At 44.0% G+C, this 25,910-nt stretch overlaps 1 protein-coding gene across 2 annotated transcripts in view; it reads right to left on the bottom strand.

Annotated features, from left to right (window-relative positions):
• Positions 1–1,493: 1,493 nt before the first annotated feature.
• DNAJB6 (DnaJ heat shock protein family (Hsp40) member B6) overlaps positions 1,494–25,910 on the bottom strand; it is a 57,710-nt gene continuing 33,293 nt past the window's right edge. Inside the window, exons 9-10 of one of the 2 annotated variants that reach the window (XM_054171472.1) lie at positions 10,872–11,078; positions 1,494–3,089 (exon numbers count right to left, since the gene is read on the bottom strand). In XM_054171472.1, the coding sequence (XP_054027447.1) occupies positions 3,007–3,089; positions 10,872–11,078 (290 nt within the window). In that variant the 3' untranslated portion in view covers positions 1,494–3,006. Of the gene's footprint in view, positions 3,090–10,586; positions 11,079–25,910 lie in introns of those variants that run through there. The other variant, XM_054171471.1, reaches the window with a different exon arrangement.

Raw genomic sequence — 25,910 nt, forward strand, 5'->3', positions numbered from 1 at the left:
CATTTGCAGCTTCCAAGTGAGAAGCAGGAACCCTTATCTGTATTTTGTTTGTGATTGTGTCCCCTTAAGATAAAATTGGTTTATTTTCAGTGTATCATTTTAATCACACTGTTACTCAACTCTGTGTGTACTCTACCCTAATAATTTACTTTTCTCGTGGGATATTAAGGGGATTGAAAACATTCTGGGTCTCTGAGCCCAGGGGTCTGCTCTGTAAAAATACCATTTTGCAGTACATCTTCTACATCATGTCAGGTCTGGATTTCTTTCCTCAGCTCTTCCACAGAAATGGTGTGGGATGGACGGGAATCTTTTTCCAACTTTCACAATAGATCTATTCACAGCCACTTAGGCCAGCATCATCTGTTATCAGCTGTGGTGTCTCACACCCACCTGCATTTTTCCTGCCCCGACACATACTTTAAGTAACCATATCATCATGCAGTCTTCACCATCATGCAGATGGACACACTGGGATACAAAGACCTCAGATACGTGCCTGTTCATACAGACGTGGCAGACGTGGCACTACATCCAGGCAGTCCTGCAAGTGGCATCACTGCCTGAGGACAGCACTACACCCAGGCTGACAGCCCTGCTCAGTCAAGCAGTTGCCCTTCAGTTAAAACACAGGCTGAGAAGGAAGGAATTAGGTTTAATGGCCATGGGCTCACATTTCTTCATTTCTGGGCAAGCTTGGGCAAATTCTAGGTAATTATAGGAAAGATTATGCACATGGTTCCCTCATCTGGGCACTCTTGTTTCCCAGGAGTTTCTCCCTATGGGAGGCACAGGGGGTAGGAGCCCAGCTGCAAGCACACCAGCACCTTTCTCGCAGCACAAGGATACCCTTTGTGAGAAAACCTTCCTAAGTAATTTAGAGCCCACCTTCAAGTTCTCCTAACTAATTAATCCTCCTCCTTCAACCCTAACAGCATCAAGACAACATTTACTTACCAAATCTCAGTCTGCTGTAACTCTCCAGGACCCGTTCCTGATCCAAAGCCACTCTTTCCTATGATGTGAAGCTTCTCACAGCAGAGTGTCTTGGGGAGACCAGCCTCTCCTGCTTTTTTTAAAGCATGTATGATTTCCCCAACACACAAAGAGTGCTAATAGCTTAAAACTGGCATATATACTGGGAGGGACTTCTCCCAGCATCCTGAATGGGACACAATTCAAAATGTTGTGTCTTGTCCAGGAAGAATGCTCCTTGCACAGCAACTGTGCAAGCTGTTTGAGGTATATGCTCCTTTAGTGACGTTTCCAGCTAGGAAGAACCCTTCTCTTCCATTGTCAGCCATTCCTCATAGGAACTGCACTGACATGCATGTGGATTCAGCACAAGGAATATCTTGGTATGCTTGTGGAGATTCTGTGAATGGGGACTCTTCCCCTTTTGCTCAGCCTCACCTTTAACCAAAACTAAAGAGAACAATTGATCCCAGCTGCAGTCTGCAGTACAGTGCAAGAGGACAAAGTATAAAGGAGAATTGTCTTTATTTTTAAATATTAGTAACACTGCACAAAACAAAAAGTGGTACTTAAGTGACAGAAAACTGGTACACAATCTTATTTCATATTAACCACAATTTAAGTACCCTAACAGAGCTCATGTATGACTATATGTTTGCATAGGGTTGCATTGGGTAATGCAAGCATTTGAAGCTAAACCATTCAGATACCAGAGACACCAGGATTTGTTACATCAACCCATACTAGAATGCAGACTTGATTTGTCTGGTTAGCTCCTTCTTTACACCATTATGTGCATTCCTACAGCTTTTAAACATCAGGATGAGTGAGTTTCTCCAGAACTGTGAACTTTCAATATTGCCAGGTTTCAGTCTGTTACACCGACAGCATGTTGACAAGGGGAAGACAAAAGAAACACAGAACAAAAACATAAGCTGCTAACTCCTACCCAGAGGTTAAATAGAGGAGGCAACATTCTGACAAGAAACATGCAAGTAAACGCTTAAGGCAGCGGAAGGGCTCTGTACAAACTAAAAGGTTAAGAGAAGCAAGGTGCCATGCACATGAGACGAGTATGGGAAGCAAGGAAGTAATCTTGCCAGAAAATTCGTATTTCTTTTAAACTGAAGACATTTTTTTCAAGCTAAAACAAATTAGTCCTGCAATAAAACCGATGCAAAATGCTTTCAACCACGGAAGTGTAAGTTCTTTGCAGAAACAGCTTGATAAAAATCTTATACGGATGCTGGAAAAATGTTTGTTATCTAGAACCTACTCAGCAGAAACAAAGACCAGCTTTAAAGTAGCACTTAAGGTCATTTGTCTCTAGGTTCTGAAAATAAACTTTTAAAATAAGGAATGATTTCACTACATGATTCAGGGGGAATCAACTATGCTTTAGGAAATCAGTAGGAGTGCTTACAGGAGACCATCATTACACTAAGGTTCTTAAAATCAGAGGATATTACTTCATGATACAATTTTAAATGAAGGAACATTTTAATAGCAGGGACAAACCTTTGCTGCCCAGCTTGGGGCAGAATAACAACCATAAAAGTCACTTATTAAGCTTGCATAAATCACCCTACAAGAGCTCATGTCCCAGTCCCATTCCCAGTGACATGAGTGAATGGGACTCTTCTTTCAACAGGCCTGATGTCGATGCCAGAGTGACCAAACAAAACAGGCATTTGCACAACCCTTTATACCCTACAAAACAAATAAACACTAGACTAGAGTCATTTTAGTCCCAGGGAAGGAAGAGGTAAGAAATTCTGCTTTCCAATTTTCAAACATAACACACTTCTAACAGAGTTCAGCCTCGTTTGAATTCCCTAACCCATCTGGCAAGAAAGCCACTCCGTGAAACTAAAACGGATAACATAGTGCAATTTTAGTACAGTTTTAAACATGAGTCACTTCCTTGCTAGCAGTGTGAACAGTCAAAAAATATACACAAAAGAGGTGTGCTCAAATGTACCATTAAGTTGTCATTATTATAAAGGTATTGGCATAGCAGAGAAGTCCATTTTAGTAACTCCCTTTGGTTGACTTCTTCTTCTTCTGTTCCTCTCTCTGCTTCTGCTTCCTCCTCTTGCTGCCTTCTTTGTGTCCTGAGGAAACATGGCTTTTAAAACACTATTCACAGCATTCATAGACTTTTCTCTCTAGCAAAAGCACATGTTCTCTGAATGGTTTAAGGCATCTTAAAGTCTGGCTTTCTAATGTGTTTTTTTGAGTGATCATCTCCACTACATCCCCAGCTCCACCATATATTCCTTATGTAGGATAGAAAGAAAACACTTCTCAATCTTTGAAGTTTGAAAAGCTCTGGAGAGCTTTCAAAACACTTCAAAGCCATTCAGGAAAAGCTTCAAACTTAGAGCACATGCAAAACCAGAACAATTTTCAATAGGGAAGCAATAAATAAGACTTATACAGCAGGAGCCATTTAAGTACTGGCATTTCCTGCTCACAGTAGTCAGCTACCATGGTATTTGCATTTCCATTTCAAAACTAGGGAATGCCAAGAATCCTGAGTAAATAAGGTGCTCAATGTTTACCAATAGGCATTTTATATGCAGGTCATCAGCCTGCTCATGCTTAACTATGCACCATAGGTTATATCCTAGTGCAGCTCCAATGGTGCATGGAAGCATTAAGTTCAAGCAACAATTATTTCTTACAGGTTCAGTAGGCACAAGCTTTCAGGCATGTGATCATCATCCCAATGGTTTCCTACCCTCCACCCCTCCCCCCACCCCCCCAAAAAGTGCATGAAAACCAGTTCTCGGCTGGCATCGAGCCCTTTCCTCCAAACCTGCAGTAAAATGGAACTCACTAACAGACTTGCAAGAACTGTGCAGAACCAGCACCGCACCTACTGAAGTGCACTCACAAACCTTAAACTCAAAGCTATGAAACACTGCACTTAGGTAATTATTCTGTGACACTCTGAGGGACCTTTCAGTTCAGCAGTGCTCTGCAACTGGGAATCAGCACCATTCAGTGAAGGGGGCCAGCACGGAGCAGTGGAGCCCCTGCAAAGCAGCTGAGAAGCAGGGCTGGGAGGTAGAGGAACAGCTCAGGAAGGGCACAGCTCTGCCTGTCTGGAAATCTTTTTCTTTCCCCCTTTCTGTCTGCAAGCAGGCAGAGATGACCCTGATGAAAGGGTGTTGCCACCATGCCTGGTTCTCCATCAATTTAGCTCCAATAGCAAAATTAAGATGGGAAAAGGAAGTGGTGAGAGGTCAGAGGAGTACGAAGCCTTGCTGTGGCTAGTTTGCTCCTAATCAGTGCTCTTCCCAAGGGCAATTAGGGTTGTGCAAACAGCAGAAGTTCAATTCTTCAGCTGAAATTTAAGACTTGGGCAGAAGCACAACATCGTCTTTGGGCTAAAATCACTTTGAGACTTTATCTCAAAGGCTTGTACATTAGAGGAAATACACTCCCTTGTAACAAAGGGGAATTGTTCCTACATTATCATTCTAGCTCCTACGCTGTATCAACAGCATGACTTCATCTTTTGCAATCACCTGAGTCAAGCAGCAGGATATTTATGTAGAAATTCTGCCATGAGTGATTAGCCTACACTAAGTTAGAGTGGAAACCAGCTTTATTGTTGAAGGAAGAGACTAACTGGCAGTGCTTTGCAAGATTGCAGTTGACACTCTTTTCCTTGCATGCTGTCACCCTCCTGAGCTACAATCCAGTCCTAAGGGACACTTCCTGAACATTTCCTAACTAAGAACTCCATTTACGGAGCTAACTTAAAAGTCAGCCCTTCGGTCACCTATGCAGCATCAAAAATAAGATCCCTTGGCATTTAGAACAGAATAAACCAGGTTGGAAGAGACCTTTGAGATCATCATGTCCAACCCATCATCCAACACCATCTAATCAACCAAACCATGGCACCAAGCACCCCATGAATTTAGTTTACTGCTGTAAGGCACAGAGCCCAGAAAGGCTCAAGCATCCCCTCGCTTTCCCACAGAGGCCAGTGGAGACAGAAGACACATGCTGACTCTTGAGAGTCAGTCACCTGAGGGGTGTTATTCAAAGGATACTTCTCTCTACTGGAGGGGAAAAAACAGCATCATATCAGCTGATCAGTTAGTTCATGCAATAACTATGAAACATTAACACAGATGTTTGGGAAAGGATCATTATACCCTAACAGGTTATTAGCTTCATCATTTTCTCATTTTTCATTCTGAAAACAGTGTCAGTATTCCTGTTAGGCACATCCAGACATGACTGCCTTTGATACTGCTGTATCATTTGATACTGTTTATACCACACTTTTCTGTTGGTGGTGGGCTTGTTTGCAACACTCCATTTTCTTCAAACATTTGAGATTTTGAAAGAAATTCTAGCAACTCTTCCTGGAAAATACCCTGAGACAATGTAAGCTATGACTTAAAATAATTGTCCTATAAATGAAACAATTCAAATGCTTTAAAAAAAAAAATAAATAAAATTGCAGTGTGAAGATATTGAGGCATTTGACAACAAGGTCTCCTATCAGCCTCTGGAAAGATAAGGGTGAAAAGTGGAAATCTTTCATGTGTTATCACTGACACACAGAGAAACAGATTGGCCAAAGTAGAGATAACGCTCAAACACAGCGCATTTCTCAAGAGAAAACTGTTTCGAGCCTGCTGTGATGAATAATTTCACTCTCAACCATATCCTTTTCTACCCCCACTGAAGAAGAAAGGATGGGTCGAACTTTGCCAGTCTGTAAGCTTCAGTGATGCTATGCTGGGTGATAACAGCCAGAAACCTGGCCCAAACAAGCGAAGCAGCTCCTAGCCGGCTACAGATCCAACCCTTCGGTGCTTATTTCACTCAAATACTTCAACCAGCACTAATTGAAAGCATGTTTAGCTGCCTTGGTTATATCCTAGCCCCAAAGTCACGACAGAACAAAATCTGAATTAGAAAGCAGCAGTCCCATTGCTATTTGATTAATCTGCAGTGAACTGGTGCCCTGGTGAGTTGCCAAGCATCACAAAGCAGTCATGGAGACTTCCCATTCTCAGGGCCTGGCTGAATTGGCTTCAGCCAAACAATTCTGGTCTCTGAGAAGGGCTTTTCAAATTTCCACCATTAGAAGTAATTGTTAGCCATCTAAAATCTGGAAATGTATTAAGATAGAGTCTTAGGGAAGGGAGGAGGGAGATAGGTTTCTGACAGCTTCCCCAAGTTTTGACAATTAGAAAACAGATTCACTGAAATGCAGACAGGTATCAGCCTAACTTGGTACATTCTTACTTTTATCAGCTGCCAGGAGCAGAGATGGATGAAGCAAGAATCTACACCATTTGGAATTACACATGGTTTACAACCTGGATAATTCTCATCTAAACCAAACAGCAACCTGCTTTTCCCCTTTCATCCATTCCTCTACTTCCAGAACAACCATAAAGAGCACAAGAGGCTATTCCAGCTTTCAGAAAGCTGAAGGTTGAAACCAACTTCCAACAATGCTTAGCAGCAACTCCCTCAATGACTTAGCAAGGACCAAACCAAATCAAGAAGCCTCTCTGCTACATCCCAGATTGGCTTTTCATCCGGCTTTCTACTTCTTTGTCACCTGCACCTCCCTAAGTCACAGGTTTGTTCAGTCACTATGACCAGTCCTGGGTGACAACTGTAAGAGAGGTGTGAGCATCAGGCAGCTGATCCAAAGGGCCAAATGTGCCAGGGAGCACACTCCTACCCAACCCACTTGTGGGAGCCTGCTTCTTCCTGCCCTGCCTGACATGCGCCTGTTCTACCAAGGTGCAGAATGGAGCCACAGGCCTGCTCCACCTTCCTTCTGCCAGCACAAAGGAGCGTAGGAGTCAGCAGAAGGAAACAAGTTCTTCAGTCACGACTGATGATTAACACACTGTGTTCTTGCTTTGTTGCTTCTTGACACACATCAGTCAGTAATAAAAGCCATGGCCTAATTTTCATACATCTCCTGCAAAGGTGATGGCTCTGGAAGAGCCTCCTTCCACTTTCAGGCTCTGAAGCACCGAGGCTGGGTGCTCTCTGTTCAAGTCCCAGAGAAAAGAGTTTTCAAGGTTGCTAACTTTCTGGTGCCATTAACAACTTTCTGCAGCTGTTCTTTTGCCCTCCTTCAACCCATGAAAGAGGCCATGGTTCCAGCATGCACGCAGAGCTTTAACAAGGCAGTGGGGCGTGTGTGGATTGGGTTTTGTAGTGAACTTCCTAATTTTCTACTCTTAGGACTATCTCTCTAGTTAAAACAACAATCAAATACTTCAAAGGTAGCTAACTTCTGAGTTGCATCCACCATCTGTTATTTGAGACTGATCACATTAGCATATGCTATTGTCAGAATTCGCCCCAGATCACAGCTTCATTACAATTTCATGTGTGTGACTCAAGTTACAATTACAGCTTTACACTACACTTTCACATTGCCTCCTTCCAGCCCTAGCCACTGCCCAACACACACAACAATCTGACCTATTAATTCTTTCGCTGCATCCATAGCTGTCATCCAAAGAGCACTGAGGAGACAGAACTCGCCTTTACATGAAGATCTGAGGTAACAAAACATCCCACCCTGTCTAGGTATGCTGCTCCACTGTTTAATTATCCACACTGTTAAGGGGTGAGTTCTCCAGTTTCACTGGCCAACCCAGTGATGTCATTCCAACTTTGATGTTTTAGGGGACTGGAAAGCTTTAACGACTTGGGGCTTTCCTTCATGCTTGCTCACCATACTATTGTCAGTACCAATTCTGCCTAGAACTGCTACAAGAACATATCAAGCCAGATACAACCTGCTTGCCATTAATTAAGGCAATACTACTGCTGAATGAAGTCCAAGATTTTACTCCCACATGGCAAGCAAAAGCTTGCAAGGCTATGCAGCCTTGGAAGCCCTTCCATGTGCAACCCAACCACCTTCTACAAGAGGCTACAAACAGCTAATGGGATGCTCTTACACTAGCAGCCAAAAAACCATGCATGAAGACAGCTCTAGCTAAGCCAGGGAACAACCAGCCAACTTCCAAATCCACCAGCCACTTTTCCCACCCCCTGCCTGCAGAAGAGTACGGTTCTGACCCTGTCCCACTTGCACACAGCTACAGCCAGGGGATATGGAGCAAAGGGAGCATGAGCTCACTCCCATCTCCACACCTCCAGCATTCCTCATGTACTAGATTTCCATAGAAAACAGCAGTTTTGCTTTCTGTTCTCTTTCCACCAGATGCCCAGATGCAAGTGTGTGAGGGAATTATAAAGCAATCAGTTTGGATAACCAAGCATATTGATGTTAGTCATTAGCAAAGTGTAATTCAGGAAACTGTGTGTTGGTAAAAAGGAGACTGCATTGAAGGTGAACAAAGTAAAAATAGCTCAACTGTCCACAGAGGAATCTCTGCCAGGGAAGGATCAAGATTAGTGAAGATGAGGGGTTTTTTTCAAATGCTTTCCTATTCAGGGATGCCAGTGGATGAAAACACAGCAAAAATCAATTATTAATGTCGTAAGTTGTGAGTTAATACAAGGTATTTCATTCAAAAGGAAGAGCAAACCTTGCAATATTATCTTCCAAATAAGGATCTTTTGTGTCATGTATTTTAGCCATTAAACGTTTCAACCATTCTTGCCACATAAAGGTCACCACTCTCAAATCCAAAGTTGCCTGGCCTCTGCTGGCATTAATGCCATTTTGACACAGCTTGGATACCGCCAGTCAGTCATACACCATTACCCACTGTAATGCCTGAAAATCCTGACTAAGGAGAGGATGCATCTCACTTCTGGATATTGGAAGTCAGCCAGCCCTTCTCCTTGGGCTCTAGAGAAAGCTGGCCACTTCCAGAGAGATTCCCACCACACAGACATGATGAAACCTATCCCCATTTCCTTCACTTCAATTTGCTAAAAGTTTACAAATTAAAACTGAACGATTCCCACTCTGAAAGCTGGGAAAGCCATTCCACTGCAGGTGAATCGCTAACAGCTGAGGATTTGCTTGAGGTGCTCTAACTGGGACAATATCTGAAACTGCCATGCAGTCTTGCTGCTGAGGGCCAGACACCAGTGGTAGCAAAACCATCTGATTCAAGGTGGAACGGTGCCCAGTTTGAGCTTAACTTGCCCATTGAACTTAACTTCATTTTCCACTGAACCAGGGGCTTTGGACCAAGGCAGAAAAGATGCTCCTCTTCCCCAACGCTGGCCCGTGTCAGCAGGGCAGCTGTTGCAGTGATCAATGAGAAGCCAAGCAGGAGCAAGTACGTGGTCTATGTATTTACAGAGCTGCACTGGTGAAGCCTGCTTGCAAGGCAAGGCAGATGGCAGAGGTGAACACCCATGAAGGAGAATGGCATTACTGGCCAGGGCTCGTGCACAAACTTCCCAGGGAGGGATTAAGACACTCACGTAGGTTATTATGACTGACTCGACCAGTCCTTCTGCAGCCCTGTCCATCAGAGGAACAGCAGGCAAAATATTTAAAGCAACAGTAAAATCTTAAGACTTACTGCAATCAGGTTCTCACCCTGAGTATCTTAGGGCAACTCACAGTCTACTGGTAGAAGAAACAACTTTGTGATTGCACACATACTTCTGGAAGTTCATTTTAATTGCAAACCTGTGCATCTTGGAGCACAAATAGATTCACAGCAAGAAGTCCAAAGTTGCTCCAAAAATGACAAGCTGCATGTCAAACTCAGATGCCCTTCGGAAATCACTACAAAGTATTGTTATGATTGCCGAGAACCACAAGTCTCCAAATGCAGAGCCAAGGGTTTGGGTTTGGCCCAGCAGCAGACACAGGAGACAAAACCTGTAAACCTTGCATGGGAGATCTTAGGACATCAGCCCAGAGGTTACATTCAGGCTTCTGCAGAGATGTGTTAAATTCTTCTCTTTTTTTTCCCTTTTGTAACAGAAAAATTCAACTTAGCCATCCCTAAAGAGGTAAAACCTCCAGCAACTGACCAGGAGGACATTTACCTGAATGTTTCTGTTTTTCGAAGCTGTCAGCCCACACAACATCTTTAGGTTCTCCACACAGAAGACAGTGTTAGATTTAAAGGCTCTTACGGGCAGCTGAACTTGGCAGAGCACAGGCAGTACGTGAGCACATTTTGGAGTATGCTGCATATTTTTCATATGCTGTGTTTGTGTTTACCCTGAGGAGCCCCACATGCTCACGCCTCCCAGCACTTCACCTAATTCAGCACTACTGAGAAGGGCCCTCAGGTTTGGACATCCAACTAGAAAGGCATCTTTGTGTTCGGAAAAACCTGTCCTGGCAGTCCTGGATGATCTTTGACCACAGGTTCAAATTAAATCAAGTAGTTATGAGGCCTTTGTTGTCCAGGATAGCCTCTGGACTAAACTGCTGAATCATTACAGACAAGAAATGTATCAAAGGACTAATTACTTCAAAAAATAACTGGGATGATCACCACGCTTCCACGTTCACCTGAACATGCTCAGCCTTCTACTAGGATTTAAGTGCCTAAAATTGCAGGTTTTCAGAAATAATACCAAGTTGCTGAACTTCAACAATGAAGCCAAGCACAACATAAGTAAAACAATGTGCACAGTACTGTGATTAGTTCCTCTCTAAAAGGCCTTCGCTTTTAAGAATGAAGAGCATTGGCACTTCAGCAGCACAACAGTATCTGCCCTGGCCCCTTGACTATCCCAGGACGTTTGTGAATCTAGACTACATTGAAGCGCAAAGCTAATGCAGAACGAGGACACACAAGCTGCCATTTATTATCTACTGGGATGCTAATGTTAAGTCAACACACAGCAGCAAACTGTTGCTTGGCTTTTTGGTTTGGGCTTTTGACTAGCTGGTGGATCCTTTCCTGTACATTTCTCATCAACATGCTTGTGCACACCTGATAAATAAAAAGGGGTCTCCAAGCTGCTTGTAACCCGGCTTCTATCTTGTTCTTCCACCTCATCACTATTATAATGATAGGCATATTTGGGGGAACTGGCAGGCTTGTGGGACTTCAGCAGGCGAGGGTTGGTCGGCTGGAAAGGCAAGGCGTGTTGTCCTCTCCGTCTGCACTCCTCAGCAAAGGCTTCTTCATCTGCCTCACCTGAAAAAGCAAAGAGTGCAAGAAGAGTGAGCTGCACCCAAACCGCTGACATTTAGCCTGAAGAAAACATAAAACTGGGCTGGAAATTAAATGTCACAAAACACTTGGCTTGCCTTGGCTCACAGTCTTGTCTACCTGCTGACTGGGGAGCGTCTGGAGCAGAAAGCTCCGTCAGTGGCCTCTCACCACACTCAAAGTAGCCAGCTAGATATGACAGCTCTGGGCCACTGCTTCCTTTTTCCCCAAAAGGTGAGCATGCCAAGCACATGGCTCTGTCCTGTGCAGAACATGTCATCTCATTCCACCCCACCTGGACTATCTGCTTAGGATGGGTTGACCCTGCTCAAGGAAAGGCTACAGCAAAAGGAGAGAGAACTACCCACCCAAGCTGGCTATAGGGATAGTGGGAGAAAAATAAAGCCAGTGAGGGTTCAGAGACGCTGGATGCTTAACATCCATAGCTGGAAGGGCAGGAGGGAAGTGTGAAGGATCACATGAAGATGGGAAACCAGGCTGAAGATGTAAGAAGTGAGCAGAGTCCAGGGAGCAAGGCAGGCACATACAGCAAAGGCAAATCAACACAATGGCAATAAAAGCCCGATGTTCGCAAAAGTATGAGAGATGAGGCACTCCAGTCACACTCATGCTGTTTGGCAGATGACACTTTCCTTTGCTGCAGAAACCAACAGTACCACCAATGCTGCAAAGTGGAGAAATCGGCTACCATGACAAAACAACAAAACAAAGATAACCAGCAAAACCGCACACTGAAAAGCAAACAGTAAGAGAACAAACACAAAAGCCAACCAAAGACATTCAACAGGGAAAACAAAAATGTTTAAAAAAATAATAAATAAATTTTTAAAAAAAAAAGGTGAGAAGAAAGGTGTGTACCACATCTGTCTCCCAGAGGCTTTTTTAAGTTTCATTAATTCAATTACTTAAGCACTTTTAATAGAGCTGATGAAACACGGCGTCATTTTATTTGCATCAAGAGTGGTGGTGTCACATTCTGGACGTTCTTCCTGGGATGTGGCCGGCATCAGCTGCTTCGAGAGGGGTGTGTGCTCTCAGCTAATGCATGTGCTCTTAGTTCATGGCTGGAAAATGCTTTGAAGATGGAAAAAGCACCACACATGCAGTAAGGAACCAGAGCAGCACAGCCCGCTTGGTTGTGTGCACCAAACCACCAACACTCTCAAACAAGACAGCTCGCATTGGCTTTACCTTGTAATTGTACTTGGGGAGATACTTCTGAGGGCATGAGGAAAAGGAGGCAAGGTGTGTTTAAGCAGTCATTTCACAGGGTAATGCGGCACCCGGGGCCTCGCTGGGGAAGAGGACTCCAAGACGTGCCTCACATCATACTGCTGTAGCATTTGAGCACATGATGTGCATGGATATTATGGAGAGGTCCCTTTGACCCAGGTGATTAAACACCCATTCCCCTCCCCTTTCCCCCCAACACTCATGCTTTTTTACCCTGGATTCTCCTGCACTTCTGAAGGCACAAGCAAACAAGATGAAAACACAAGTGATGATGACACCAAGGCCTTCTGCACTTAGGCACTGCCTGCATCACACCAAAATCAAACTCCACATGCACGATTCTCCTTGGAGTAGGAGCGGGCTGGCACGACAACTTCTTCCCCCTCACAGGGGCCACAGCACTTCAGTTACAAGAGGTGGTGGGCAAGGGAAAGCTCAGGTGCAGAGCTGCTAGCATTCTCCATAAGATGCTATGGGATTTTACATGCTGTAAGAACAGCACTGCAGCATGTATCAGTCTGACGGTATCAGATCTTTGAAGATGAAGCCTATAAAATGCCAGGAGTTAAAAAACCCCAAAGCACAGCAAACCAAGGCACACCAGCTGCACGTACAAAACCCAGACAAGGAGAGTTCGCCTAACAAACTATAGTGCACCAGCAGTAAGATCTTCCCCCCCTCACAGAGAAACACAAACTGCATGTCTGTCTTCTTGAATAACCCAAACAAATAACTCCTGACTACGCTAGGGATCCGATCTCAACATCTCCAGTCCAATGCAGTTGGTGTGGAAGGCACAGTTAAACACTGGGAGAATCAAAGTATCTTGCTCCTCCCTGGTGACATACCCACAGCATCCTTGCATGCTGGCCCTCTTGCACCTCCAGAAAAATAATTTGTGCTTGTTCCTGGGTTGTCCAAGCCTGCTCCTCTCTGTCCTCAGGTGGATGCATTGCTGCTCCCCATAACTATATAAGCAGCACATTTTGCAACTAAATCATAGGATATTTGGGGCTAGAAGGGACATTTACAGGTTATCAGCTAGGGACATCTTTAATCAGCTCAAGTTGCTCTGAGCTCTGTCCAACGTGACCTTGGGTATTTCCATAGATGAAGCATCTACAACATTTCTTGGCAGCCTGTGCCAGAAATGGAAGGAAGAAATGAGGAAGAAATTTCTTCCTCATATCTAGTCTATCTCCCCTCTTTTAGTTTAAAACCACTGCCTCTTGTTCTGTTAGAAAAGTTCTTGTTGAGAAGTCCCACTTTTCTTACAAGCCCCCTTTAAGTACTGAAAGGATTAAACCCATCTCATTCACCCAGAGTCTTTCAGTTTCACATCTTCCCCTGAAGTAAAGACAAGCTGCAGTTCAGCAAATAAGACTCCCTAAAATAGTCCAAATTTGTTCCCCTTTCCAAGCTGCTGGAGAGCAGGGTGACATCAGAGATTAGGTAAGTGCCACACATAACATCACATAGCTGTGGTTCAAATATTTAATTCTCTATGTCCTGTGCTGAGCAGAAAAGCAAAACTCAAGTGTCATTTGCATCGACTACTTTCTCTTGTTCTTCATATTTGAATAGATTTGAAACACTTGAGCCAGACTCTGAAAACAAACAGCTGTACCAATTGCAAACACAAGACTTGGAAAAAAAAGAATTTACTTTGGGAAAGGTCAGACACAGGCCATCACCACCACAAACTACTTAAACACTGCTGGGGCTCTGTCACCAGCAATGTTGGTCCTGGAAAAAACTTTTAGGAAGACTAATTGTACGGAGGGAGAGTTCACTGCCAAGTTCAGAGCTGGAATATCCACCTGAGAAGCAACTCTCAGGGTGCTCCAAGCATTGAAATGCCCTTGGTTTCCCCACGGCTCCTTCTTGCTGTTTGCCCTGCCTCTGAGCCAGCACACCCACGTGAGAGCCCGGGCAGGCACACATGGAACCGAAGCAGGGGACTGACCCAGGTTAAAAATAACTCTTTTTGCAAGCTTATTTTTAACCCAGCTCAGTGCCTGGATTCAGCTCATTATACAGCCACCCCAGCTGGGGCAAGGAAGGGGGCAATTATCAGGGGCTGTTGGATTCAGCATCCAGATTACAGTGTTGAGCCAGAGGTCTCACTCTACTAATACAAATAATAATTAAAAATCTTGCAGTTATTTCCCTTGCAAAACCAGTCTGGATGAGTTACATTTCTAAGGGTCAGCTCTGGAAATGAGGGATTCAGCACCACTTGCAACATTTAAAAACAATAATTAAAGTTTACTTTTCTGGTGCATCAGGTTCTCCTAAATGAAAAGCAGCTTCTGGGGAAAAATAAACCAAACATGAGCTGTAGCATCCATAAAAGGTGCATTAGCACCAAAACCTGCCTCCTGCTCCAAGTGAGCCTTGGGCTGGGAGGTAATTTCTGGTAACAAAATGCTGCTGTATGGAAGGGGGAAATATGGATCCCTGCACCTGTAATTAACCAGTAGAGGGCAACATTGGCTATTGTGAGGGGCAGCCTTATCAGAAAGTCGCTGCCAGCTCCTATTGTGTGGGTAACTTATCGATTTGATATGTCTAAGGCAAACTGTGAGTATAAATCTTGGACTAGGTGGGTACTTTAGGAGAGCCACCAGATGCACCCCGGGGTCCTTGTGTGCTCCTGGAAAACACAGATAGTACACAGGAATGAAAACACCACGGCAGAGGATATTCCAGGTGAGGAAAGATGGGTAAAGTCACAGCACACTTCACACAGAAGCAGCCCTGCATTATTGTCAGCATTACTGATTTGTGTTACAATTAAGTAACATGCACATATGTCCTGGAAATGAACTGAATCCTGCCAGGAATTCAGTAGTAATTAATGGCAAGATAGTAATTAACAGAAACATACCAAACAAAGCGGGGTAAACATCCTGAGGATATCAAACCACCTATTCATATTTACCATGTCACTTCCCAGGCAGGAAGAAGTGGAGCCTTCGTGGTTCCCACACAGCAGCCCTACTGCTTGTGTGCTGTTTTCTTACACACCTTATCAAGAAAAATTACATCACCAGGATTTTCCCCTGTATTAAGAAACAAAAAGCAGCCACCCTGGTTTGCTTATTCCAAAGGAAGGCTTCCCCAAGGCTCTTCCTGTAACCAGCATCAGGGGGAAATGCAACTGGTGAGGGACACCTGGATGTACCAAATGACACAATATGGCTCCAAGCTAAGCTCCAGCAAGTCAGTTGTGTAAGGCTGGCTTGCAGGAAACTTACTCCATTCAAATCTTCCTTGAATAATGGCTAGCAAAGTGTCTTTCTAATTAATACTTTGAGACTTACAAGTGAAGAGGTGGTATATTTTCTGAAGCTCAGAGCAGGACACTGTACTGCTGCTCCTAGAGGAGACTCAAGTGGATGTCTGATGTTACATCTGAGCTGCTACCAGCACTGACTGACAACAAAACCAGAGTGCAACAGGAAAAACCTTCATTTGACTTCTTCCCTGCTCCTGTGGGAATTTACCCTGTGCCTACAGAGGGCACTGGAGTTTCTGATGACTCAGCGACATCCGCAGCTGCTGGGAAGAGCTGAGCTGTGACCAAAGCAGCAACTCAGGGAGAAAGCAAAAGCACTGAAATACACTTATCTGAAGTTGATAGCACAATGAGCTTTGCAATCAGCTGATAAGACTATGGTACTGATAAACTTTTCCTCTACGACAGCAGCTCCAGTATTAATGTTTACCTTAGCAGAAGACACCAGGGTTCTTCTGAGAAGTTCATCATTTGCTGGGACCTCTCATGTGTTAGAGGAGGCTGTTGGAGCCAAGACCTTATTTAAGGGAAATGATGTGGATTGTTCTGAGATAAAAAATTCCTGGAGATTAACTGGTTCTTTTGTTTCTTCTCTTAAAAGCTCTGTAACTAATCTTTTTTAGCACAGAGAAAACATCGAATCAAGCAACTCTACTAAAACACAGAAGAAAATGGTCTCATTTGGGAGGCCAAACTTGAAAGTTCAGGAAGTTGCCAAATCATCAGTTTCTTTTCATGTCTGTTGGGGGTGAGGGATGCTCACTCTGAGATACCAAGCCCAGGGTGTTTCCCAAACCCACATGCGCACACATAACCCTCACACCCCTCCTGAACTGTAAAGGAAACATGCTCAGCCAAGAAGATACTCCCTCACCATTACTGGAGGCTATGTTGAGCAAGTTCTTCTGAATAATTGTTCTTAAACTTGTTTCTAAATGCCAGGAAACAAATACTGTGATGCTTAACAGGAGGAGTTATAGAAGCAACTTTCAGCCTGTGTCCTCTTGGGTTTGTCAGATTCAACAGAAACTAAAATTTGCATTGAGTCCCCATTGGAAAATGTCTCTGAGTCTGGCAGGGACAGCCTTTAAAAATCTCTCTCCTGTTACTCAATGTGATGCTTATGAGAAAAAGCAGCTATTTTAACATCTACTGATAAAAACAAACACAAGTGCTCTCAAAAGCCAAAAGAGCCTTGAAATCACTCAGAAGCTATCCAGGGAATGCTGGACCAGCTGCCCCATTGCTTCCAGGGGCAGAACTTTGGTAAACTCTAAAGGGAGTTTATTTCACTGAAGTTTATTGGTGCAGGATGAGGGACAAAATGTCTCACAAATCAGTGGCTTTCACCAGTTATTGTCAATAATTTTTCTTCCAGTGTAACTTTCCGTTCCTCAGTGCTACTTGAGAATGAGGAGATGCAGGGCTTCCTCTGCTGCAGCAAACTGATGTCTGAGAATGTCTTGGGAATACTGAGCTGAAGTGGTGCCCAGAGTGCTCAACTAGTTAGAAACTTGAGACACAAACACTGTCAGCTCTCAATCTGCACTGTCTGTAGTAATCTGTGGCCATGTCTCACCTCATCCTCTCACCACCTTACACTCTGTGCTGGCTCTGACTGCACATCTTGGCCTCAATAAGATTGCCATGCTCAGGTATGCATTCAGTTTCCCTGCTCCAAACCAAAAACTCAATTAAGTTTAGAACTTGGGGAATTTGGACCAGGCTTTCCCAGGCCAGGACCAGCACTTCTGTCTCTGCTGTGGGAGCTGGGCATTTTCTGCAAGGGAGGAAAGTACTCCTCAAGTGGCAGGAGACAATAGAGGGGGTGGCGGTGGAGTCCAGGGAAGTGATGGAAAGTAAGTGGGTGGGATTTGGGGGAAAAAAAAGACAGAGACTGATGGAGCAATTCTTGCAGTGCTATTTCTGTACCAGGAGAGCCATGGCTGCAGCACATCCAGTATCCAGGAAAGGGCAGGGCTCAGTGCTTTTTGTCAGCACACACAGTAATCCTCTAACCTCCTGGCTTTAGAACTGTCAATGGGCTTACTCCTTTTATTTTTGCCCTTGCATCCAGCTGCTCCAGTGCCAGCTTGTGCTGTTCCTACCCAGCGGCACAGGGCAGGGGCAGGGAAAGCCCCACTCTGGGTTGGCTCATCCTCCCCACCCCACAGCAGCCCCCTTACAAAGCTCAGCCTTTGGATTTTTCTTCTCTTTTTTTTAGCCCTCTGGATTTTGCCTACCACCCCCATACACGCCCAAGAGCCCCACTATATTCTGTATTCAAGCCCAGCATGTACCAACACGACTCCTGCATTCCCAGCACACCAAGCTACTCAAGAAAACTGTTTCACCACAAAGACAGGCCAACCTGCAACCAACTGGGAAAATTAAAAGAGCCTACACCACAGGCTAACTACAGTGGCACTGCAAGCAGGTACTAATGGGGATTGAGGCCAAAGCCATCTCAGTTTGACCGCATCAGGTGGCAAAGCTCTGCAGTCTGACATACAGACAGATAGGGGAGTTGCTGAGAGAGCCTGGATTTACCTCATCATTGCCAAACCTTTATGATCAGGAGATGCTATATTAAATGAATTGTCCTACATTAAAATTGAGGGCAGAGAAAAGTGCAGGCTGAGCACACCCAGGCTTTTGCAGTTACTTTGCTTCTGTCAAAACAGGTCAGGACATCCGTACAGATTACCTCAGCTCTCTCATCTTAAGGATTTGGGATGTGGGAAATGCAAACAGCAGGAGGGAACACAAATCCCCATGTTTCCATTTGCATGCTGCTGCTCAAAGTTGCTTTTTATAAAAGACTTTATCACACAGGGGGTTTTTATTCATTTCTGTGTGAATTTTGAAAGGAAGCAAAGAATGAAGAATGAGCTCCACAGCTTGACATATAAATACAAATTAGCAGCATTTCAAGCTCAGAATTGGAACAAATGGACCTGATTTTTAAACAGCAATTGAGATTACTTTAAAGATGATGCTTTCTGTACTTTTCAGGGTCATGTCACATCTCTACCACAGCTTCCTGTAAGTTAAGAGGTATGTCACTGTGTTGCAGTGCTGCCTGCCTTGAAAAAGTTACACAAAGGGCTTCTATCCTTGAGGCTTCTTTCCCCAACATACTTCCTAAGCAACATGTAGGCAAGATGGGGTTCAGATCACTTTAACTGTCTCCCTTTTGCTCCAGAACTGGGATCACTAACAGCAAAATACTTAGTGGGTTTCAATATCCAGAGCTTTGTTTTTTTTTCATTCCACCTATATTTCACCCCCAGGCAAAAATCCCTGCAGGTTTCACCTCCACTATGAGGAAGCCTCACAACTCGAGTTTCACTCTGAAACTGGATTTGAAGGGCAAACCAAAATCATACTGAGAAAAAACAGGAGAACTGCTCCTCATGACACAACTTACTAGAGGAAAACAAGTAAAAATCCACAGTGCAGCCACACACAGCCCAGCCAGGCCCTTCACTGCTGACCCAGAAACAGGGTGCCTTCCACCAGTGTCTCACCAAAGATGAATCTTACAACTGTCCAGTGTAAGGGAATCCACTGCTTCCCTTGGGAGATGATTCCAATAGCTAACTTTCATACTTTGTATATGAAACAGTGTAGATGAAACATGCAAATCAATCACAGATTTTAACCTACCAACAAAAGCAAGTTGGGAGAGTGGAGTCTAAGCATGCTGCCCCATAATTAGCTACAGACAGACTCAAAACAATAAAATCAAGACAACCAAGTAACTAATCCTAAATGGAGATGTGGAACTGAGTTATCTCATTACAGTGGTGTGAGATGGCAAGACTGATTGGTTGGTCTAAGAAAATCTGCTTCAGCTGATTCCTGGATCCAGGAAATTTACACTGGATGAACAAACACATGCTTAGAATAGAGGAACTGGCCTCTACTCTCCTCTCCCCTGGTCTCTCTCCTTGTGCCCAAGCAGAGCCCTGCGGACCTTTGCACCTCCCACACTCACTCTCCAGAACCAACCACTGCCAGATGAAATGGCCCCTCCACTGCCACAACAGACAAAACTTTGCTTCTGGCCTTCAGCCTTCCTAGAAGCTACCACCACCAGGGCAGATAAGACTTATTTCTGATTAGAAAACTCCTCAGGCAGCACACAAAGTGCTCTCCGTTCTCAATGAATGGATCTTTATAACACTTAAAAAACAACACATGAAAGTATCAAGACGTCACATTTCCATCAGTGGCCCTCACTAAAAGGAGCATCTCCAGGGCAGCTCAGAGCAAGCTCTAACTTGCAAATTACACAGTTCTCTTACACATTTTTCCATTCATTATCAGCTTTAAACCAGTCTTCAAAACCTTAATGTACAGAGAACCCAGATTACCATAAAAGAAAATACATACAAAGCAAAAAGGCATGCAGTTAAATTTAAAATGAAAAAAAATGTCATGAGTTGCTTCAGAAAAATGTGATTAATGCCTTCCCCAGCTGTTTTGTCAACACTTCCATAGTAATTTGGCAAAAGCACAAAATCACCAAGTTTATATTTTCATCAAATGGCTATTAGGGCTGTTGAAAGATCACAGACACGAGACAGCAACAGCAAGCTCCGCATTTTATGTTGCATTGTCCGTGCTCCGTTTCTGAGTGCTCATCTTTTCAGGTTAACAGTTAAAAAAAGCATTCTCCCTTCTACCCTGAGCCTTCAATGTGACCCCAAGGGAGTCATATGCTGATCACAAAAAAGGGAAGAGGTACTCGTCCTCGACAGTTATATCCCCGATGTGTTAGTCACCCCTCATCCATCCCTCCATTGCTAGGACTGGGCAAGCAAATCCCAGCTCCCACACATCCCTGATTTACCGAACTCCAAAGGTCACCATCTTTCCCTTGACATACAGAGACCATCATCCTTACAAGGAGACATGCTCACAGTAACAGGACATCTCTTCCGACAGCTCAGGAGGTTTGGAAGCGTTTTGCAAACCTTCATCACAAAACCCAATCCCATTTTTGACATCTTCCTGACACTAAGCTATTAGTGGTGTTCAGTTTGATAATACTGACATGCTAATGGGAAGTCTGAATAAAAAACAAAAGAATAAAAAAGGGGGTTGAGTTGAGATTCAATGCTAATTTTGACTAAATGCTGTATTTAATTAGGAAGCTGCACAGCAGCCTTACAGGGGCTGTAACTCCCAAGCTGCGCCACCTTTTGTTGTTTGGCATCTCCAATCCATCTAGGGAACTCTGAAAGTTTCCAAACAATCTTTCTTCCCCACCCACAGTCAAGCTGTGCCTGAGAAGCCACCACAGTTTAGGAATACAAGAAGTAGTTTGTCAAATCCAAGATCTATCAGTAACTCCATGCTCCTATGTACAAATGTGCACACAAACACACACATGCGTACATGGATCTAGACATAAAGAGACCACTCCATGTATGCTGCTCAACCTGAAGTTCTGACCAACATAACCAATAAATGGAGAACACAGAAGTCACGATTTTCTCAGTTAAAGAAAACAAACACCAAACCAGGAACATGACCACCATCCAACAATAGGCATACTTACAATCATCTTTTGTGCCTGGGAACAGTACCGGCAGTCAGTTTACAGGCTTCTTCTGCAGAGATCCAGTGGGAACAGGGAACATTTTAGCAAGAGAGCTTCGTGAGTTTTGAGAACAGAAGAAGAGTTTGAATAGCAACATAAGTACCTGCTTGGAGTACCAAAGGTGGCCACGCATCTCCTGGGAAGGCCACTCCAGAGCTGCTGCCCTTGCCTGGACTGATGGCTGTTACCATCCTATGTTGCTGCAGTGGTCCCATTCCACCTTCTCTTTTAACACACCTCTGAGATCCGTAGGATGAAGCAACAAGGACAGTAACAACCATTTCCAAACACAGTCTCTGGGGCCAAAACAGGAGGACCAGCATTTAAGAGCTATCACAAAGGCAGAGAAACTTGAGAGCACCCACATTTCAGAAAGGAGCAAAGAACACCTCTCCAGCTCTTGGAGAGGTAGATGTGCCCATGGTGGGATGCACCCACCAAAACTGTGTGACAGGACAGCTTGACACTTGAAGTTGCCATCACGAGCTTCTGTTCAAAATCACAGAATCATGGAACTGTTTTGTTTGGAAAAGACCTTTTAATATCAAGCTCAACTGTTACCCTAGCACTGCCAAGTCACCACTAAGCCATGTCCCTCAGAACCACACCTATACTATGCATCTTTTAAATACTTTCAGGAATGGTGACTCCTCCACTTCCCTGAGCAGCCTATTCCAACACTTTACAACCAATTCAGTGAAGAAATTTTTTTGCAATATCCAATATAAACTTGAGACTACTTCCTCATCCTATCACTTCTTATTTCAGAGAAGAGACATCCACCTCATCACAACCTCCTTCAGGGTAGTGCCTCCTTTTCTCCAGTCTAAGCAATCCCAGTTTGTGGAGCTGCTCCTTGTAGGATTTGTGCTCTGGACCCCTCAACAGCTTCATTGCCCTTCTTTGGACACACTTCAAAGCTCCATGCTCATCCAGGGTATGGACATATCCACATTTCCTTAATTCTGTAATAGCAGTGGAAAGCTTTTCTAAATATTTGGCTGTTTGTTAGCAGACTCATTATCCCATGGTATAAATATTTGAAACACTAAAAACAAATCATCAAAACTAAAGAGATCTGAACTGTTTAACTGCAAAGACAATCTTCTACTGCTAGTAGCCTAAAATGCAGGATCCAGCAAAGATAATCCACCTCCCCCTTGAACATTAGCAAACTCAGAATCTTCTCAGAAACACTTGCTAAAGAGTTTTACTCAGTCTGAAGATCTCAAACTTCATTTACACTACAGCATTTCTCCTCAGCCTTGTAAGATCATTACTGCTCCCTTTGTGGGGTTGAAAGTGTCCTGCAGTCTGCACTGTGGTAGGCAGGAAACTAGAACAGATGCACAACAGTAAGACTGACATTCACCTATATTTGTTACTAGGCAAGCCAGCAATTGACATAAAAACTCTGAGATGTCACACTTTTGAGAACATTTCATCACTTGTTAATTAAAATTCTGACCTTGCCTGCACTCTTGGTACTGGATACAGCCCAGTACCTCTGCAGAAACAATCTCCTTTTGCAGTAATTTTGAATGATACTAAATAAAATCATTGACAACTGGTTTTCTAAAGAAAAAAAAAGAAGTTGCTTACTCAAGACTGAATAGTGAACTTGAAATAAAATCCAGCAGGCAAGGCAGTAACTTCACCTTCCATGAGGTAAAACATGAGCAAAATCCTTCATAGTGCTGAATTTCTATGAAGATAAGCCCATCAGTAAACCTGGGCTGGTGTAACACCAACGTGCATGACAGTGATGACAGTTCAGCTAACGCCTCAGAGTGGCCATCTCTATCACAACTTCAATTAAAAATTTGAGGGCCTGTATTTTAAAAGAAGATTCATCAGAAGTGTCACAAAGATAGCAAACTGGCCAGGCTTTGACCTCTGTTAGCAATATACCATCTGTCCTACAATAAAGTTGCAACCCTGGCTCCGAGCCACTTGCGGATCCATACTCAACACCAGGGACACTGATCGTTTGAGAGATTTTTGCCTCCACACCCATAAAACAAAGCAGTGACCTGAATCTGAAGCCTGGTGTGAACAAAGGGCTGGCTTTTTGTTTCAGGAGAAGCTGGGAGGCGTAAGGCAAAATGCTGTAACAGCCTTCGTAAAAGCCGTTACACTTTCCAGTATTGGAAAGTGGCTTTCCACTATTGGAAACTATTCTGTGCAGGGCAACAAGCACCTCCCCGCAGCAGAGCACACAGCACGGGCATGAACTCGGCTCTGTTATTTGTTCTACAAAAAGGGTTACCAGGGATGGAGTCGTCATCATCTATAAACATTTCAGGAGCAAAGCACACACACGATCTCAGAGCGAGCGCTGGAGGAGAGGGAAGAGTGGAAACCACCTAAGAGTGATCAATTAATCTTTTGTTCTTCATTTTGTTCATCAATAAGAACAGGCAGCCTTAAACACCTGTGCCTTTTTCAGAAGAAATGTTTTATTACCCTGAGCTGAGCTTCTTAAGGACTGATTACAAGAAGCATCTTCTCAAGTTACTCCCTGCTTTGGAAAGCACTTCAAATTGACTTTCTGTTCTATGACATTTTCCAAGACAGAGTTATATTAATGGCTACAGAACTGCTATGGGTAGCATTCATGACAAATCACTTAACTTCAGGTTTTCATACAGGACTATCTGCCAGGATTTCTTAGGCTAATATTTCCAAGCTAGATCAAAAGCAGTCAATACCAGTGTTTCAGAAATACTTTAGACAGGCCCCCCGCTTACAAAAGGTACTGCAAGTTAGGTACCAGTAGAACACCTCTAAAATATGAATGTGCATGGCAAGTACACAGGATTTTCTTTTTACTTAGCAGTGGTAAAGACCTTCTAATCTTTACCTCTGGAGCTGAAGTTAGAGTCTCTCAAGCTCTGTAGTCTGTTGTGGGTGAGAAGACAGGATATGTACAAAGGCTCACTGTAATATAAATTCCAAATCAAATTCCCTGGGACAGTCATCCCTGCCCTTACCCTGGTTTCTCCTTGTCACTAAACACCCGGGTTTCCACTACAATAAAGCAGCTACTTACCTTAATAGATCCAGAAGTCTTGTCCCACATGAAGTCCACTCTCAGCACCTACACATCCCAAACTGGATGCTTCAGTCAGTCATGAGTATCTGTGCCCTAGATGCATGTGGTGTCTCCTCTCTTCTCACCTATCCTGCTTCCCCGGCACCTCCCAACGTGCAAGGTGGCCCCCACACACCACCCCAAATATCCCTCAAATTATTCTATCACAAAAGCACCCCCAGTCTCAAGACCATGATAAGAGAATGTCATGTGCCTTAATGCTAACATGTCAGGAGAGGGAGGGAAGAAGCTCAGACACAGATTATGAAGAAAAGCCTGAAGGAACAGTGTGTCCTGTGTTGCACCTTGATGTGTGTCCCAGAATCCTGTCTTTCCACTACTTCTCTGTAGAGCCCAAAAAGTCATTCCCACTAAATTGTATTTTTCAGAAAGCTAGTCTTTTAAAACACTGAAAGGCAGAGTGATTACTTCTCTTGGCAGGTTCTTCCAACAGTTAAATCACCCATGTGTTAAAAACGTATGTTTATCTTCTCTTTTGAATGTGTCTAGCCTGATACTCATGTTTATACCCTTCTTCCAAATAAGGTGACCTTTTATCTTACTGGTGTACACATTTTTGTAGAACCAAACTGGAATTTGGCACACCATCCTCTGGCTGCAGCAGCACCTCCCTTGCCTGCACTGTCAAGGAAGCAAGCCCCCAGAGCAGCACTGAGCTTGGGCCAGCAGAGACCAGGCAAATGCCCACCCCTTCTGCATTCAGTGAGGTAATTCATGATCAGATTTTGCACGATGGAGAAAGGCAAAGGCCAAAAGTCCTTGAAATCTATGTCAACAGCACAAAGCAGGCTGTGCTGGCTTCCTGCTTCTCCCTCCCTGGTTTCAGCCCTGCAAGTCACAATGTTGTGTCTAGCAAGGATGTTAAGATTCACGAATTCATGAAGGGACCCTACAGGAAAGCTGGAGAGGGACTTTTCGTAAGGGTGTCTAGTGACAGGACAAGGCGGAATGGTTTTAAGCTCAGAAAGAGTAGGTTTAGACTGTATCTTAGGAACAAGTTCTTCAGTAGGAGGCTGGTGAGACTCTCTAAGAGGCTGCCCAGGGACACTGTGGATGCCTCCTCCCTGGGGGTGTTCAAGGCCAAGCCAGATACAACCTCAAGCAACCAAGTCTGAGAAGTGCCCCTGCCCATGGAGGGAGGTTGGAGTAGATGATCTCCGAGGTTCCTTCCAACCTAAGCCATTCTGTGATTACATATCTTTCTTCTTGGGGGTAAAACATCCAATCATACAAAAGACAGAAGTAGCACTAGAGGTATTTAATGAAAGAAACATTTTAGTGGTTGTTCTAACTCAGAGCATGAATCTCCAAGAGAAAAATTTTCCACCTCTTTGCACTCATTCAGGAGCTTGCAGGAAATACCAGATGCATCCAAAACAGCCTTAAGTGAATTTCAAGCTCTTTACTGCTCTCTTAACATCCAGCTCCCAGTTTGCATGGAAGGCCTGAATAATGTCCATTTGCCACTGAAAGGCAGCACACTTGATGATAAGGACCTGCCTGCATTTCCCGTAAGCACCCAGTAGTAAGAAATGC

This window comes from Dryobates pubescens, chromosome 21 (genome assembly GCF_014839835.1).
Source record: "Dryobates pubescens isolate bDryPub1 chromosome 21, bDryPub1.pri, whole genome shotgun sequence".
NCBI lineage: Eukaryota > Metazoa > Chordata > Aves > Piciformes > Picidae > Dryobates > Dryobates pubescens.